Here is an 18,972-nt window from a genome sequence, read left to right on the forward strand (position 1 = left end):
GGGCCCCACTCAACTTATCCCTGCTCCTGCCTCTGTGGCACTGTCCCTCACCACGGGGGCCTCGATCTAGCCCTTGCCCTTTCCCTCCCCCATGAACTACCCTGCTGGGCTGGGGCACACACATGGGCACTCAGCCCCCTACCCCAGACTCAGCTCAATTCCAAGAGGCTCCAAGATCTACCGATGGATCAAGATCCACTGGTTGGTGACCACTGGTCTAGCTCCATCCTGTTTAGAACCACCCTTCAGGTAGCTGAACACTGCTATCAAATCCTCCCTCAGTCTCGTCTTCTGCAGACTAAATAAGCCCAGTTCCCTCAGCCTCTCCTCATAAGTCACGTGCCCCAGCCCCCTAACCATTTTCATTGTTCTCCACTGGATTCTCTCCAACTTGTCCACATCCTTTCTCTAGTCAGGGGCCCAAAACTGGACATAGTACTCCAGCTATGGCCTCACCAGTGCAGAATAAAGGGGAATAATTACTTCCCTAGATCAGCTGGCAACGCTCCTACTAATGCAGCCCAGTATGCTGTTAGCTTTCTTGGAAACAAACGCACATTGTTGATTCGTATCCACTGTAACCCCCAGGTCCTTTTCTACAGAGCATCTGCTTAGCCAGCTGGTCCCAAACCCATAGCAGTGCATGGGATTCATCTGTCCTAAGTGGAGAACTTTGCACTTGTCCTTGTTGAACCTCATAAGATTTCTTTCAGCCCCATCTTCCAATTTGTCTAGGTCACTGAATCCTAGCCCTACCCTCCAGTGTATTTACTACTCCCCCTAGCTTAGTGTTATCTGTGAACTTCCTGAGGGTGCACTCCATCTCATCTTCCAGATCATCAAAGAAGATACTGAACAAAACCAGCCCCCAGGAGCCAACCCTGGGCCACTCCACTTGATGCCGGCTGCCAACTAGTCCATTCATCCAAACTGCCACCTTACAGTCCATTCATATCCAACTCATACTTCCTTAGCTTGCTTACAAGAATGCTGTGGGAAACCATAACATAAGCCCTGCTAAAGTCAAGGTATCCAGGTTGTAGCTGTATTGGTCTAGGGGCAAAAGGAATCAAAACTTGTGGAAGAGGCGATATCTTTTATTAGATCAACTAGATATTTGCAAACAAATTCTTTTATTTATCTGCAAGCTTTAGGGGACACTCACCCTTCATCAGGAAAAGGAGAGAGCAGAGATTGTAATACACAAATTTCATCTCTACCTAGGAGAACTTTTACAATCTCTGCTCTCTCCTATACCTGATGAACAGTGAGCATGCCCAAAAGCTTGTAAATAAACAAAAAAGAATTTGTTTGCAAATGTCTAGTTGATCTATTAAAAGATATTACTTCTTCCACGAGTTTTGACTCTTTTTGCTAAAAATCAAGGTATATCAGCTTTCCTGGATGCCTTTCCCCCTCAGACTGGCCTCCCAGGGGATCCTGCCCATCAGTTTCCTGAAGGAGTCGAAGTCTGCTTTTCTCAAGTCTAAGATCCATACTCTGCTGCTCTCCTTTCTTCCTTTTGGTAGAATCCTGAACTCAGTCATCTCGTGGTCACCGCTGACCAAGTTGCCATCTACTTTTACATCCCCCATCAATTCTTCCCTGTTTGTGAGCAGAAGGTCAAGAAGAGCATGGGCCCTCGTTGGTCTCTCCAACCCCTCCAACACTCTTCAAAAAATTCCTAGATTGAATGTGCACTGCTATACTGCCCTCCCAGCAGGTGTCAGAGTGACTGAAGTACCCCATGAGAACCATGGCCTGTGATCTGGAAACTTCTGCTAGTTGTTTGAAGAAAGCATCATCTACCTCATCCTCCTGGTCTGGTGGTCTACAGTGGACACCCACCATGACATCACCCTTATTGCTCTCCTACTTTAAAGCCCTCCTCATTAGGTTAGAGAGCCCGTTGGCAAAGATGCTCTTTCCTCTCTTTGTCAGGTGGATCATGTCACTTTCTGGCAATCTTTCTTCTTGGAACAACATCCCCTGGTCAAACAAGCCGAATCCCTACTGGCAAAACCACCTGCATTGATCTGCAGGGTGTGTCTGCTCCTGCCTGGGCCTTTCCTCTTGACCAGGGCACCTGTGCCCCTGTCCTCTCACCCTTGCACCTGGAGCCCTGGAGTCAATCTTGGTTTGTTCAGGATCACCCCTGGCAGTAGCATTAGTGCCCACATGGATAAGCAGCATTGGGTAGTAGTCAGAAGGTCGGATGAGTCTCAGTAATCCTTCTGTAACATCTCGGATCCAGGCTCCAGGCAAGCAGCAGACCTCCTGGGACAAAAGGTTAGGCCAGCAGATGGATCCCTCCATCCCCTGAAGAAGGAAGTCTCCAACCATCCCCACCCCCACCACTGCTTCCTCTTTGTGGCAGTGGTCTCGATCCTCCCCACCTTGGAGTTTCCTGGCCTGGCCTCTTCCACCAATGGAATGCTCTCCACCTCCTCTGTTGTTAGTGCTCCGTATCTGTTCCCCAGGCAAACCACTTCAGGTGGGGATGACAACTTCCTTTTGCTGCCAGAGATGCTTCCAAGTTTCCACCTTCCTGGGAGTCCACACCCCCTTCTTTTCCTAGACCCACCTCTGGCAGTCCTTCCTCCAAAATCCTAGAGGTTTCCTCCAGCACTGAATCAATGAAGTCCTCATGGCAGAGGATGCTTCAGAGCCTTACCACCTCCTTCTGTAGCTCTCTTGCCTGTTCCCTGAAGGACACCACCCAGAAGGTACCACTCATATCACAGCCACTCTCCAACCTGGCTAACACTGGAAGGAACCTGCAAGCCACAGTCTGCACAACACCAAACCAGGACATGGATGGAAGTCTCAATGACGTATGGTCCTGCCTGGGCAGACATCTCACCGGTTCAAGCTGAGGAAGAGCTGGAAGTGGCAGTGGCTCTGGGAGTGTGACATCCTCCAGTCATCACCCCGGGTCTTCTAATCTGTTGCTTCTTTCCAAGAAAACCTTTCCTAGCAAGCTCCTCTATAGATGGCCTGTTTTTCTGTTCTTTGAGTCTGAAAGGCTCTCTTTTCCCTGAAAACCTCTTTCTGCTCAGCAACCTTACAGTGAAGGAATGTGAGAGAGAGTTTTCAAGCAAAGTCCCTAGCAAACTCCCCCTCATTCTGGACTCTGGAATTTGAAGGGCACAATTAGAATTCAAAGGTATCCTCATAGACTGGAGAACTAGGTGCTAGAAAACAAAACAAAAATTCACTAAGTACAAACATAAGGTGGTACATGTAAGGAATAAAAGACAAATATACAGATACAGAACAGGAAATGACTGGCTAGGCAGTAGCTCTGCTGAAAAGATCTGAGGGATGTGGCAGAGTGCAGTCAACACAAGCTAGCAAGCTAGCTAGTACAATGAAGTCACCAAAAAAACAAATGCAATTTTATGCTGCATTAACAGGAACACAGTATGAGACACAGGAGGTGATAGTACCATTCTACTTGGCACTGGACAGGCCACACCTGGATTAAGTATTGATCAGGGATGATTAAGAAATATCAATGCCTGCGGTAGGCTGGGAAGAGCAACAGAAGGAAGTCTAGGAGATCCCCCAACCCATATACTCTCATTGGAAATTGGAGAGGACAATGCTTAGCAGCAGAACAATGAAGCAGAGTTCCACAACTAGCTTGGTTATGAAACCAGATTAAATAACTTAAACACATTTATGGAGGGGATGGAGCGACAGAAAGGGGGATTCTGGCTCTCTAGTTCAGATGTGTGATGTTATACTTGCTGTTCCCAGGTTGCAGAATAGAGGTTGTTTTCTCTCATGCTTCTGGGCTTTGTGAGCTGTGGCTGGGAAGAAATGTTTTCCCCTCCAGGGAACAGCACATAAATCAAATTCGTATAAAACAAACCCAGTTTACAATGAAACAGGGATACATTCCCACAGTGGTGAGGGAAGGAGGGAGGCTGGGGCTAGGTAAGGGGTGGGGAGAGGGGCGCAGCACAGCCCAGTCGCTGCAAGCAGGAGGCATCTGCTGCTCCTGGGGCTGCAGCAGGAGTGGCACTGAGCTCTTTGCAGTGCTTGGGGTGGACAGCAGCCCCACTGACCCCACTTCTCCCCACTCACCGCAGCCCCTGCTGCAGTAGCCCTGGGAACAGCCAGGGGGTTCAGGGCACGGTGCAGCCCAATAGCTGCAAGCAGGTGGCATCTGCCACTCCCAGGGCTGCAGCAGGGGCTGGCAGCAGCTTGCAGTGGGACAAAAGCAGGCTGGGGCCGGCAGCGGCACCAGGTTCTTCCCAGCGCTCAGAAGCAGTGCTGGGAGGGCAGGTTGTGGGGGGCTACAGTGAATTTTGGGAGGGGGGCTGCTGCCACCCCACTGCCTCAGCCTACCCTGAGAGCCAGGAAGAGCCTGGTGCCATCACTGACCCCAACCCACTCTCAACCCACTGCAGGTTGCTGCCTGCCCCTGCTGCAGCTCTGGGAGCAGTGGACACCACCTGCTTGCAGCTGCTGGGCTATGCCACGGGGAGTTCAGGGTACAGTGCCCAAGGGAAGCAGATCCTCAGGGGGGTTGGGGCATGGCACAGCCCAGCAGCTGCAAGCCACTGGCATCAGCCACTCCCAGAGCAGCTGCAGCAGAGGTTGCGGTGAGTGGGGCCCTGGTCCCATGGCCCTTTCCTCTCCCCTCACAAATGCTCAGACCTAACTGCTTGGGGGAGAGGGGAAGCATGCCTATGCCAATCACATAACAGCAAATTTACCTCTCAGATAATGAATTTCTGATATAAAAAAGGTCATCGCATAACAGCGAATTCGCATAAAATCGAGGGAAACCTGTGCTTCCTGTCCTTGCAGTGGCAAGACACTGGCAGTGCCCTTGTCCCCCTGCTTTACCTGTGCCAAGTTAAGGTGTTCTTGATTTTTCATGGTATTGGGCCTGATAGTTGTGAGAGAAAGGTTTTTCATGCAGTTTTGTTTGAAATAGGCTAGGGACACTTATGGTTTAGAAAGGGATGATCCTGCCTTGAGCTGGGAGTTGGACTAGATATGATTTCCTGAAGTCCCTTCCAGCCCTACTTTTCTGTGAAAAGCATATGAAGCGTACCTGGGAAATTGGTGTAACAACCAGCTGATCAATCCCAGTCTTCGAATTATAAACTTTCTGTTTCACAAACCCAGGATCCACCACATAATAGATTCCATCAATAGTCAGAGAAGTCTCAGCAATGTTGGTAGCAATGACAACCTGCAGGCAAGAGGAGTACAACCCAATATTAGTGTTTACAGGGCAAGCAAACAGGACCAGGTCAAATTAGTGCTACTCAGTCTGAACAAACCCTTTCATGTGATATAATCACATTATTGAAGATACAGCTGTTGCAATAAAAAATGTTATTATTAAAACTTTAGTCTGTCACTTATCAAAGGTGTCATCTTCTGCCAGTACGCATGGAGCAGATTTCTCCAGCTACCCAAACTTTAAATATCTGCAACTTATTTTTCTTTTAGATTTAAAGCAGTGAAGTCAACAACATGGAACTCACTGATAGAAACAAAGAAAGGCTTTTTGCTACAGAATTTCATGTGTTCTGGAAGATTTTTTTTTGCCAGACACTACAACATCGCTTGTATAAATCCAGAACTCATCCCAGAATGCGTTCCAAGGGGTGTCCTCCTGCCATCCTCTGAGAGGTGCTTTTAAATACACCCAACAGAAATTTAAGCCTTTCTATGGTGTTAAATTAAATGGTAGCATTTAGAAAAAATGTTCTGCCATACCAATGTTATTTATAACATTGATCTGCATGAAAGCATTTGGGATGCTAAGTGAACAGTTAAAATATAACAGAACAATATTTAAAAACCAAAAACTCTGTGCAAAGAACACAGCAAAAAAGTGCTGTGTGTTAAGCAAAGTAAGAGTCACTGCTCCAAAGCTACACAGCAATCTGTAATTACCTACCTCCCCACCTCATGACACAAATGATTCTGAATGCAATCAACAAGGTAATACTGCACTATTGGGTGAAAATAGTTTCATAGTTGATAGGGTCAGAAAGGACCTGAGCAGATCATCAAGTCCAATCCCCTGCCATGGGCAGGAAAGAATGCTGGGGTCAAACGACCCCGGCAAGGTGATTATCTAGCCTCCTTTTGAAGACCCCAGGGGTAGAAGCAAGCACCACTTCCCTTGGAAGTTGGTTCCAGATCCTAGCCGCCCTGACTGTGAAGTAGTGCTTCCTGATGTCCAACTCGAATCTACTCCCAGTCAACTTATGGCCGTTATTTCTAGTTACTCCTGGTAGTGCTCGGGGGAGCAGGGTTTCTCCCATTTCCCACTGGTCCCACTTGGTAGAAATATGCTTTGGCTGGAATTACCTTCCGACTGCCTGGAGGAGCTGGGTCAAAGATTCTGGTTTGCATCTCACTGGGTAAAGCTGAATATACTGGCAGGATAATTAACTCTGGCACATCAGGTCCTAGTGACTTCATTCTCTCATAGAGGATTTCACATGCAGTGTCAATCTCTTCCTGACCAGTAAGGAACACCAGGATGTCACCTAAACAAGGGAACCACAAACATGAAAATTAATCCTGCTCTACACAGCCTCTACCTAGCAACTCCCTCTGCCTCCTTTCCTCTCATTTCTCCCATGGACAAAAGCCTCTTCCTTAAATGTTCTCTTTGTAAAGCCATATCACCACATGATACAGGTTCAAACCATTCCCAAGGTTTTATCCCACTCACCTGGAGGCTCTGTTAAATGGATCTGCATGACTGTGATCAGACTGGCATCCAGATAATCTGTCTCTGGTTCTTTTGTGTACAGAATTTCCACTGGATATGTTCTGCCAGGGATCGTGAAGATTGGAGCTTCATAGAAATACTGCGAGAATTTCACAGCATCTAACGTTGCTGATGTTACAATAAGTTTCATATCTTGCCGTTTCTGCACTGTCTGTAGCAGGAGAAAAAGGTCCCAGGTCAGATTAATAGTAACATATGCAATGGTAAGAGTTTAGAGAAATTCCTTTACTCAATTAGATTGCTTCAGATAACAAGAGACTTCAGTCATTTTGAAGGGTTGACTAATTCTTGGACTCATTTACAGGCAGGGGAGAATGTACCATGAGTCCATAAGTACCACAAGAAAGTGCCCAGCACCTCATACTATTTAAAAATTAAAGTCACATTTAAAACCTCTTTTTTTAAACTTCTTAACCAGGAAAACTCCCTCCCTTTTCCATATTTTAAGGGAGTTCCTTATTTATCCCCATAAAACGTCCTGAATTCCTGAGCTTTGTCTCTTCGTTACTAGTACTCCATTTCACTTACAGTTAGACTTAAGAGTAGATGAGCTACTCTTATAGAAGGTTAACCCCATCTTAATAAAGATCCTTTTAAAGCAATACGATAGGTTTGGTTTAAGTGTCTCTTCCTTCCCCCATTAATCCTTTTCCAGTTATAACTGCAGAGAATACAGGAAGCTTGCACATGGAAGGGGTCAAAGGGTTTCATTACCTTTTTCAGCAGCCCAAAGAGCACATCAGTGTGTATAGTCCTCTCATGGGCCTCATCCAGCATGATGATGGCATACTGGGTTAGGTCAGGATCAATGAGACATTCCCGCAGTAACATACCATCTGTCATGTACTTGATGACTGTCTCAGGGCTGGTGCAGTCTTCAAATCGAATTGTGTAGCCAACCTATGAAAAAAAGGGTAACATTGGATTTCAGTGAATCACAATTTCTCTTCCCTTTATGCTAAGCTATATAAATCAGAGTCAAACAAAGCTGTCAGAACTGCTAATCTCAAACTACATGGTCACGCCAGCCCCTCGTTCCCAGCATATCCCAGAGGACAGTTTGTTACCCTATTGCTGAGAGCTGCTGCTTTCTACATCCTCCAGACCAAAATTTACCTCTTGTCCCAAACAGCAACCGAATTCTTCTGACACTCTCTTGGCAACAGACATCGCAGCCACTCTGCGAGGCTGGGTACATCCAATTTTTCCTCTTGTCGTATACCCTGCCTCAGCCAGGTACTGAGTGATCTGTGTTGTTTTCCCAGAGCCTGTCTCTCCGATAACAATCAGGATTTGGTTGTCATGAACTGCCTAAAAAATAAAGCATTAGCGAGTGCTTGTTAAGATTAGGTAATACAGTATCTATAAAACTGGACTGAGTCCTCATGGCTCATGCTGACCCAAGCCATAAGCATTACTTGTTAAGTAAAATCAGGACTAAGCCACCAACAACCTGCCTATTTATTCAGATAATGCAAGCCCCTACAGAAATTTGTCACATGCAACCTTGCTTCCAATTTTAGCCCTACCTGTCACTTCATTAATATTCATAGTGAAATAACAATTTTGAGTTAAAATGTCATTAACAAGCAAAGGCAGGGGCATTTGTATCAAAGTTTCATCCATTCTAATTAAAGACTCCTGCCTGAGCCTTACCTGAATTAGCTGCTCCTTAAGTCTAAAGATTGGGAGACTCTCCCTCTGCTCAATTATGGAAAGTTGGGTCTTTTTACCATATGAAGCTTTGTTGCCACCAAATGCATGTTTCTTCCACTCTGGGATATCATTGGGCATCATCCCAATACCCCGCATGTTGGCAGCTATTTGTCTCCCATCCACTAGAAAGGAAAGAGAATTTTATTACTGTGTTACAGTTGACATGACAGAGCTAGACTAGTAATGAATAGTATACGATAAAATGGCAGTTTACAGATCACACTACAAACTGCACATTTAGACAAGAAGCAGAGAAGACTCTGGGACCTTGATCTTGATTCTTGTCCTGCCAGTATTTTTACCATCCTTCCACCTGCACATCATTTGGTAATACACACAAGCAACATGAAAGCTGGACACCAGAGGGAAACTGCCTTTTATATGAAGGAGCCACAAAGAGAGTAATCCCCAACAAAACACGTATTTTCTGGAAGTGTTCAGCTACCACAATGACTAGCATAATAGATACAAGTCAGAGTATACCATCAGGAAGAGGATCCACCCAGTGAGTGTTGAGTCCCATGGGGATAGAGTCCATCTCTGCTTCCCTTTGGGCTTGTTTAAGTTCTCGCCTTTCTTTGGCTAATGCACTCTGCATCATTGCAGCTTGGGACAAGGAGCCATCAGGATTCTGAAGAATGAGAACATGAAGACATGCGTGATATTTCTCTGAACTATAGTTAGTCCAATAAAAGTTATCACCAAAAGCCCTGGCTTCTCACATATTTCCTGGACCATCACAACTACAACCACACTCCAACCCTACTATCGCTGTTTCAAGCAGTGCCCAATCTTGGAGTCTTAATGATTCCTTTGAGCCCAGTCTATCTACTTCAGGTAGTGAAAGGGATTAGTTGTATCAGTTAGTTCAAGGGATTTTAACTCTTCTGCATTTTGCAAGCTCCAGAATATTTCCAGTAGCCAAATTTCAGGATGCCAATGGTCATGAGTACAAAGTAGGATCTTATCTTCTAATCAAGGACAAGATTAGCTGTATTGTTGGCAGGAAGGATGGTTTCCCCCACTATCCTCTCCCCAGCCTTAAAAAACAAGAGAAATATGGGACAGAATAGTACCAACTGGTTCAATCTTTTCCAGTGAAAAGTTGGCTGTATATTAACCTTGCATTCCTATGCCAAAGTCTTGTCTCACTGATACCATGCAAGTGAGAACCAGCTATACATAGTAAAGGAAGGATCTGGAGCACAGTGCTGCAGGGCTCTAAATAATAAAGCTTCAATTTAACTGAGCACTTAGGTAAAACCAGCATGCAGGTATTAATACTTGGTCAGAAATGTCTTACCTTCACTATTTTGATGGGACTCATATCCATACTTTGTTTGGTATGTCCTCGCAAGAATGGTGGCTCTTCCTCAACCAGCTCAATCTCAAGGTCCTCATCTAAAACCCACAAACAATACAGATTTAACAAGGAGATAAACAGCCTCCTGCAGCTGATATTTCAGTAACAAGAGAATGACCATGTTTCCTGTGTATCCTGCATAAGGGTAAAAAGTGTCACAGATGCAGGAGTGTGCGCCTGGCCAAAGCCCACCACTATCCAGCACTACTCCCAGGTCCAAGCAATTAAGACTATTGTTAGTTATGAATCTCATGTTTGGTTCCATCAGAAGTCTCTTTATACATACATGGTATACCCAGAAACGCAAGGATTTATCACACTCCCAGAAAAACTACTGCACAGCATTACCTTCCTCATCATCAACTTTAGGGAGAATCCCAGTCTCCTCATCAAAGTCTGGAAACTCTTCTTTGGAGAGCACGTTAGCAGCAATCATCTGGGGGAGGGATGCAACACCGAAGGTTAGATCCCAGATACAAACAGAATTCAAGGGTAAATTGTCCCACTGAAGAGTACGCACTTCTCATGAAACAAAAGGTGTACCAGGTCACTATGGTAGTAGGGGAGGATAGAAGTAACAATAAAAAAATCTAAAGGGGGTTGTAGACTTCTCCTAAAAGCATTTAAAACTAGTCTGAATACAACAGGTTCAAGTATACATGGTTTGATCAAAAAGTTCTAAGACTTGATGTTCGGGGTATTGTTCATCAGGAATTTGTACCAAGTGGTCAAACAATCAATCAGGCCTTTTAAAAAGAGGTTTTGATTTGATTGAGGGATAAAGTTAGAAGAAACTGCTGCAAGCTTTGTGAAAATGGTCGATAGTTTCTGCACCATGACAACGCTCCTTCACACACTGCTGTCTCCATTCAAGAATTTTTGACTGAAAAAAACATTCCTGTGATACCACACCCTCCGTATTCACCTGACCTTGTCCCATGTGATTTTTTTCTGTTCCCAAAAATGAAAATGAAGCTGAAAGGAAGGAGATTTGATGACATTCCTACCATCCATAAGAATGTGAAAGCGGAACTCAAAAAACTCACAGTTGAAGACTTCCAGCATTGCTTCCAAAAGCAGCAGGAAAGTTGAGACAAGTGCATATCATCTGGGGGAGATTACTTTGAAGGGGACAGCTCATAAAAATGTTGTTTGTACGCTATTCTTTAAAATAAAGGCTAAGTCTTAGAACTTTTTGATCACCCCTCGTAATGTAGGACACAGGTTTTCAACTGGGGGTACACGTACCCCTGGGGGTATTTGGAAAGGCCTCAGGGGGTACTCGGCAGCAGAGGCCACCACCACTTCCATCAATCCCCCCCTCCCACAACCGGCCGCCGGGGGACTCCATCCTTGTTGACTGGCCGCTGGGAGTACACTGACCCAAAAAAGTTGAAAATCCCTGCAGTAGGGAGCAATCTTGCATCATCACACAGTTGGACTGAAAGGCCATACTAAAATGCTAGTGAAGGCAGCTGAACTGATAAGTAACAGGCTGAGAAGGACATTTAGAATGCTGACAGCACTCTCCGATCAGAGACAAAAGAATAAAAGGCTCCACAATCCATTTAGTCATCTAGTCCCTGACCAAAAGTTTTTCTAGGGTCCTAATTACTGACAGAATGATTTGTTTTAGACTTTGTCTAAGGTGAGGTCTGGTCAAGTCTATCTAAAATCTAAAAGGCAAAGCTCAGGAAGTCCCAAATTTTACAGAAAGAAGGTTGCAATGAAAGGAACAGGAACTGCTGAAAAAAACAGACACACTACATATAAGTTGAAATTCCCCTGCAGTAACATTAGGAGACATTCTTACACCACAATACATTGGTAACATATCGTACCTGTTTGATTTCCCATTTTTCAGGGTCTGAAATCCGGGTGAGGCGTTTCCTTTCAAGGGTATCATCTTCCACTTCAGGGGCATTCACCAAGGAGAGGTGACTGGGTCTGTCTGGGTTCCTCATGGAAGTCTCTTCATTGGTCTCTCCAACCAGGTTTCTGCGTCGGTTTGGATTTAAGTCTTCCCCAGTATCTTGATCAACATCCTACATCATATATAATTGACAGATTTATTAATCAGGAGTCTGCCACTTCTTATACACCTGCTCTGACATTTTCTGCTACAGCAGGGGCATAAAAACAAGTGTTTCTTCATTTCCAAGGGGGGAGGCTGTATTTCACCACCTGCTGTTTTACAAATTGGCAGCTAAAAAAGGCAGCCAATGGCTTGTGGTTAGGAGTACATAGTTTCCATTAATTTAAAGTAAAATGTCTTCCTCATGCAAAGAACTGGAGGCCTGCCTGGGCTAAAGAACTACTGCCATCACTCCATCCTCCCACATCTCCTCTGAGACACCAGCCCAGACACCATCTTGGCCACCCAAGCAGAAGGACCAAGCCAACTTGCAGGACCTACATAGCTGGCAACCCTCCCCGAGTGGGCATGCTCAAGGGCAGCCTTTGGTGTTGCCCTTCAGTAAGGGCCAAGGCAGGGACGGAGAGTCTTTCTGTTATGGTTCTTTTGAATTTAATATTATTTTTGTTGTTAGAGGGGAAGGGGAAGAGTGATTTGTTTTCTGGGATAGCCACAGACCCTCTGTAGGAGATGGGCTGCAGTCTTGAGAAAGACACTGGAGCAGCAGTGTTAATTGCCATGGCTCTGGGAGTCACAGCAATTAATACTCCTGCCACTCACCCTACCACCAAATTTCCAGCCCCAAAGGCCAGATCATTGGCACTCCTGGTTTACAGCAATATATGAAATACCAAAATTTCAAATACTCTATCTCTTTCCTATCATTTGATCTTTCTTGAAGACAAGTGAAACTCCATGCATACCTTCATACTCAGGCTGGTTTTGGACCCAGTAAAGGACAAAACTTTGACCTTTACTCTTTGCCCTTTGCTCACAACATCAGCAACATTAGCAACACGTCCCTCTCTGCGAAGCTCAGAAATATGGACCAAGCCTTCCCAGCGTTTCCTGCGGACACACAAAAGAAGATAAATATAAAATACCACATATTATTACTGAATCAGACTTTCATATCATTTATCTCCAGCATGTCTTAAAATGTTTACAAAAAAACAAAAAATATTTTGCCATGAAAACTGCCCCTTGAAAGGCAAACATTGTTTACAACCAATAGTAGCTGTGAAATGCAGGGTGCATCACTGCCATAGTTTGTTGAGCCTGATAAGTTGCACTTTTAAAAAATGTTTATAATGCACAGAAGGTAGAGAGGTAGGTAATTAGCCATGTTAGTCTGAAGTCAAGGCAGGGCAGGGTGGCAGCCTAGAGACTAACTGGTTCAGACAGAAATAAGCTTTTGTAGGTGATAGCCTGCTTCCTCAGATGCTATTAGAACAAGGACGATGATACAAGAAACAGTAACAACTTGTTCTGAAAGCCAGATAATACCTTAGTCCTTCCAGCTGCACAAAGCACCCAAACTGCATTATGCTCGTGACTTTGCCATTGTAAATATCTCCAATGGAAGGCTCTTCAGGTGGAGGCCGATCCACATGCTTGTCTCTCCATCTATCTTTGCTCTTCACAGAATAGTCCTCTCGGTCCTTACGGTCCCTGCTGGGACTTGGGCTCCTGCTCCGTGAGCGATACCTAGATTTCGCTTTATTCTTATCCCGAGTCCTAGAATGGGACCTGGAACGTGATCGGTGCCTCCGCTTCCTGTCCCTATCCCTGCTGCGACTGCGACTTCTCCTCCTCCTCTTTGCCCTATCAAGTAAAAATTAACAATCCACGTTCAATTCCCATATAAAGACAGGCCATGTTGAAAAGACACCTGCTAATAAGCCACTGTCCAAGGACAGGGTGGGTAAAAATCAACAATTTTTTAAAATTAAAAAAAAAAAAAAAAAAAAATCAGGGTTTTTTTTTTTATCTAAATCAGATTTTTTTTTATTTAAATACATTTTTTATTTTTTGTTAAGATGCTTTTAAAATAAATTAAAACTATCTTTATACAGGTTTAAGATACCTTAAAGATCAAAGAAATCATCATGGAATAGGGATTATAACTTCTAATTATATACTATTTGAGACAATATATTCATGTAACCTTTTTAGAAAAGTTTTATAAATATGTCACAACATGCTACGGACTATATTAGGGGCCCAATCTTACGGGGCTCCCAGAGGCTCCTCTACCGATTAGTAAAGATTAAAGAAAAGCACTCTAACTCAATGGGACTCAGTGCTCAGTCTAGAAGTTCCCATTAAGCATCCTTAATGCTTGGTTTCAGTTCTCAAGATGTGGATTTGTGTCTCCAGAGATAACATCCTTGTTAACAGCAGTATATGGAGATGAGAGCTAATAAACCTGATTACTAGGGGGTGTGCGAAACAGGTTGTATTCAATTTGGATTCAGATTCAGCCAGAATCAGGGACAGTGATTTGATTCATTGATTCGGATCGCTGTCCCCGCTTCAATTAGGGTCAAATCCAAATCTGAAGATTCGATGCTAATTCAGAGAATCAGTGATTCGGCCATAGACACAGCTTTAAACATTTTTTCTAGATACCTTAAGGTACCAGGTGTGGCTCACGAACACTGCGAAGCTGGGGTGGATGCAGCATCCCACAGGAGTGGGGGAGCGGTCCCTGCGTGCTCAGTGGTGAAACCGAAAATAGACTGGAAATACTTCTGGTCCACTTCCAGGCCCACCGGGGAGCATGCAGGCCCCCCCCCCACTCAGCGATCAGCTGCAGGGGGACCCTGGGTGCCCCCCCAGACCCAGGAGACACCAATCCAGCAATGGTTTGGAAACTTACCTGTGGTCACTATTCCTTTGTTTTTCCCGCACATCAGCATTAGGCATTAAAGCTTCAAGTTCTTTAAGAGCATCAGCTGCCACTTTCACATCATCCTCATCCAGCATAGCCTGCAGAGAAAAGGAATGTCTTTTTAAGTAAACTGACTGAAAGCACGTAAAAGGGCTTTTGTCTCTGCAATGAGACAACCACCCTTGTTGTTACTGTCATTAAGGAGGAACATGAGGAAAAAACAGCTCAGAGAAAATGTGACAAAGAAAATATGATATATAGGTAAGCATAATGAAGCCAAGAGTCTCAAAGGGAACCCCTTCTGGACCATAGGGCTGCATCTGCTCTATGATTTGATTAAGAACTTCTTCAGAATAACTTTTAACACCAACACATGAACCCAAATGTGTGAGTTACTGACATCCTGAGTAACCCAGATTTTTATCCAAAAGACTAGACATAAACTAGCTTGTCTATAAACAAATGCTTATTAAGAGTTCCCGAGCTAATTAACGTCAGTCTATGAACAATGCATCATATTCCCGCTGCCTCCCCTGCACAGCACCACCTTCTTCCGTGCCTCCTCTGAGCTGCACCACTTCCTGTACCACCCTGTATCTTCTCTTCTATTTCCCTGAACTTTTTCTTGTTTTGGTTTTGCTTCTTCCCTCATGCAACCTTGTTCCCTGGATAGGCTCTTCAATCCTAAGGTTCAAGTACTGTGTCCATTTCAAGACCACTTTGAAGGAAAGGGTTCTGTTTCTGTTCCGTCTTAGGTGCCAAAGTGTGATCCCATTTTACACTGCTCAAGTACCCAACAAAAGTTATGCCAAAGGCACCTGGGTCCTCCCTCCTGCTCTCCACTTTCTGTCACTTGGTCTTAAGGCTAAGATGATGTAAGAATATTGTTTGTTTTTCAGGGACTGGAACAGAGCGGAACAAGTTCACATTTAAGCACCTAGCCTATGGATTAGGATTTGGCCCAAAGTGTCCTATAGCAGTATCAGTGTTGTCACAGCTACCAGCATATGAAGCATCATGCTGCATATTATATTGTCTGAATTCAACTGTAAATTCCTCAGGGTAGTTGCACTGCTTTTGTGGGCATACCACAAGGTTACATGTGCACTTAGTGCTATGTTAATAGTCCCCAGCAACAAAAATTTGGTAATCCAAAACCAAATATTTTCTTCCTGCCCATTTTGTTTTCACAAGAGGTGCTCCAATAGAAATGTTTTGGGCCGATACCAATAGCCGATTTTTAAGAAGACATTTTGACCGAGACCAATCCTATTTCCAATACTCAACCTGGCAGCTTGAAGAGCAGTGTCCGGCTGGTAAGTCTGTAGTGGTGGAAGGGATGGGGTATGAAGTGTGGGCTGATCAAGGCCCCTGCGGTAAGGGAGGCAGTGGGGCTGGGGCAGGGCATGGGACAGAGCCACAGCTCGCCTGGGGGGCACAGGGAGGTAAAGGGCACACCCCCGGATCTGTGCAGGGTGGGCTGCAAAATTCACCACAGTACCCCCAACTACCCCTCCCAGCACCACTGCCCGCCCCACTCCACAGCAGCAGTCTCCCCTTGCCCTGCACAGATCTGGGGGTACATGCCCCCTGTGACCTTCCGGGGTACACACAGTGTTGGGGCCCCCCCCCCCCGGACAAGCCACGGCTCCGTCCCCATGCCCCATCCCACCCCACCCTGGCTGGGAGCCGTTTGCTACTGCCCTGGCCCCATTTCCTCCCTCACCACAGGGGCCTTGATCTGCCCCCCCACACACACCCCCCTTCCACCACAACAGACTTACCAGCTGGACACAGCTATCCAAGCTGTCAGGCTGTGGTCCTCACCAGCTATGTGCTGCGCTGCGGCTGTGCACATGCACAGGGCTTTTATTGGCCATATTATTGGCCACATCAGGCAAAAAAAGCTGATTTCTGATACAGTCAATGTTCTTTATATTGGTGCCAATCCGATATTGAACCAATGTATCAACGCACCTCTAGTTTTCACTTCTCAGGACTCATAATATGCTGTGCATGAGGAATGGATATAAACACTAATGTTGATATGGCAACTGAAAACCCAGGGGGAGCCACAGCAAAAAATACACATCACAGCTTCGCATATTGGTTGTTAAGGTATGAAATTGTTTCCTTACTCTGATGTTGGGATTATCTGGCCTGCAAAGAGCTGGGAACAGTTCCTTCATTTTTTCCTTTTCTGTTTTGGGTTTAATAATTGCCTCTGGATCAAGAACAAAAGAAGCATACATAAAATTTGTTAGAAGTTTATTTTTATTACATGGCTAAAATAATTTTCTTTGTCGTTTCTGAAAAAAGGATAAACTTCAGTTTTGTGCTAAATGTTAGCTTTACTGAACATTTTGTAAAATTTACATTAAAAGAGAACTACATAATCTCCCACAAATGACAGACTAATTAATTAAAGATGATAGCTTTCTTAATCTTGCATTCAATAAAATAAATTTCTCAGTAGCCTAGAAACTCTGTCTTTACACCTCAAATCACGCAAATTTCTGCTGTAAAAACAGGATATATGGAACACATCCACAAAACTATGAGGAAGGCTATCCCAATCAAACCCAGATTAGTCAACAAATAATTAAAGAATTAAACAGTTTTCTATTCTGTCGAGAACAGCTAGATGGCACTTACCTTTGCTTGTAGATGGCTTGGCTGGAGGACGCATCGTCTGTATGAGGCGTAACAAATTACTAACAAGAGAGTCCTGAAAAATTCAACAACCCCAAAAACATTTTCAGAACTCATTGTGGAATTCTTGCAAACTAACACAGACTATAAGACAGTGACAAGTGCTCAATTCCAACTTCTAAAGATGAAAACTCATGTAGAAGTAAAGTTGGGTAGTCCAGGAATTTACGTGCAGACCATAAAAAGTGTAGTTCTTTTGTACAGAAACACAAAAAAAGTCTTGATTGTAAAAACAGTTATGAAATTCCATTTAAATTACTCTCCTGCATATCACTGTTTTTTTAACTATTCTTTCAGCATGATATTGGAACACCACAGAAATATTTAAACAAATATTTGTTTTCACGCCAGCTGATTTTCCTGCACTCCATGTGCTCACCAATGAGATACCAAATAATCCAGATGAGTCTTCAAGATTACAGTGTGCTTCATATAAATCATATCAAGTATTGTTAATAATACAACCCGTACTGGATAGAAGTGTTTGCAAGCCAAGATACACAGACTGCTTTTCAGTAAAAAAAGTTGCATGTTAATTAATAAACACTTCAGCTTTGTAACTTTTTTAAATAGAAACTAGCTTTTACAAGGAGTCTCAGGATAAAGAAAGGACATGCAATAGGGTCTAAATCTCACTTACTGTGAACTCGGCGCCATTCTTTAAAAGGACAGCTTTGAATGCGTCAAATGTAGTGTTTTTCTCAGCAAGATTTATCACAAATTCCGCTGTGAAGGAAAAGTGGTAGAGTAAATTAAACAAAATTAATAGAAGCAGATTCAAACATGTTCTATTGTGATAAAAGATAGCTGACTTGGCAACCCAGAATAGTGAAGTCTCCCATCTATTCATCAGAAAGGTGGAACACAGCCTTCAGCAGGGCAGTCTTTTTGTTTTGCCACCATCTCTGATTTAATTTTGAGAAGTCAGACCTGGAGGAATCACATCTAGGTGAGGGAGAACTCATTTTCTAAGTAAGCGTGTAAACGCTCTGAGCCAAAGACCATCTTTTTCTGCTGTGCTGTATACGGCTGAACACAATGGTATCCTAGGCCATGACCAGAGCTCATAAGTACAGCCACTAAACAACATTCTAGCATACATCCAGGAGGGGCCAGCAGGGGACTGCATGATTAGGGGCAACCAACACGGGTTCATCAGTGGCAGGTCCTCGCAGACCAACCTGGTGGCCTTTTACGATCAGATCACCAGATCATTAGATGCAGGGGTAGCAGTGGACATAGTCTTCCTGGACTTCCGGAAGGCTTTTGACGCTGTCTCTCACCCTGTTCTCATTAAGAAACTGGGGGGCTGTGGCGTAGACACCCACACAGTCAAATGGGTCACCAACTGGCTGGAGGGCCGCACCCAGAGGGTGGTGGTGGATGGGTCCTTCTCAACCTGGAAGGACGTGGGCAGTGGGGTTCCGCAGGGCTTGGTCCTCGGGCCCGCGCTGTTCAACATCTTCATCAGTGATTTGGACGAGGGGGTAAAAAACACCCTGTTCAAATTTGCTGATGACACTAAGATGTGGGGGGACGTGGGCACACTAGAAGGAAGCAACAGGCTACAATCAGACCTAGACAGGTTACAAGGGTGG

At 44.6% G+C, this 18,972-nt stretch overlaps 1 protein-coding gene across 1 annotated transcript in view; it reads right to left on the minus strand.

Moving 5' to 3' along the window:
* DHX8 (DEAH-box helicase 8) overlaps positions 1 to 18,972 on the minus strand; it is a 37,701-nt gene that overhangs the window by 16,650 nt on the left and 2,079 nt on the right. Inside the window, exons 2-17 of the mRNA XM_019523641.1 lie at positions 18,015 to 18,100; positions 17,318 to 17,390; positions 16,801 to 16,886; positions 14,651 to 14,760; positions 13,276 to 13,593; positions 12,693 to 12,837; positions 11,696 to 11,899; positions 10,203 to 10,290; positions 9,795 to 9,892; positions 8,975 to 9,122; positions 8,432 to 8,613; positions 7,892 to 8,086; positions 7,490 to 7,675; positions 6,716 to 6,926; positions 6,346 to 6,527; positions 5,072 to 5,212 (exon numbers count right to left, since the gene is read on the minus strand). Coding sequence (XP_019379186.1) covers positions 5,072 to 5,212; positions 6,346 to 6,527; positions 6,716 to 6,926; positions 7,490 to 7,675; positions 7,892 to 8,086; positions 8,432 to 8,613; positions 8,975 to 9,122; positions 9,795 to 9,892; positions 10,203 to 10,290; positions 11,696 to 11,899; positions 12,693 to 12,837; positions 13,276 to 13,593; positions 14,651 to 14,760; positions 16,801 to 16,886; positions 17,318 to 17,390; positions 18,015 to 18,100 — 2,453 coding nt within the window. The remainder of the gene's footprint in view (positions 1 to 5,071; positions 5,213 to 6,345; positions 6,528 to 6,715; positions 6,927 to 7,489; positions 7,676 to 7,891; positions 8,087 to 8,431; positions 8,614 to 8,974; positions 9,123 to 9,794; positions 9,893 to 10,202; positions 10,291 to 11,695; positions 11,900 to 12,692; positions 12,838 to 13,275; positions 13,594 to 14,650; positions 14,761 to 16,800; positions 16,887 to 17,317; positions 17,391 to 18,014; positions 18,101 to 18,972) is intronic.

This window comes from Gavialis gangeticus, unplaced genomic scaffold (assembly GCF_001723915.1).
Source record: "Gavialis gangeticus isolate Ggan-Ray unplaced genomic scaffold, GavGan_comp1, whole genome shotgun sequence".
NCBI classification, from domain to species: Eukaryota; Metazoa; Chordata; order Crocodylia; family Gavialidae; genus Gavialis; species Gavialis gangeticus.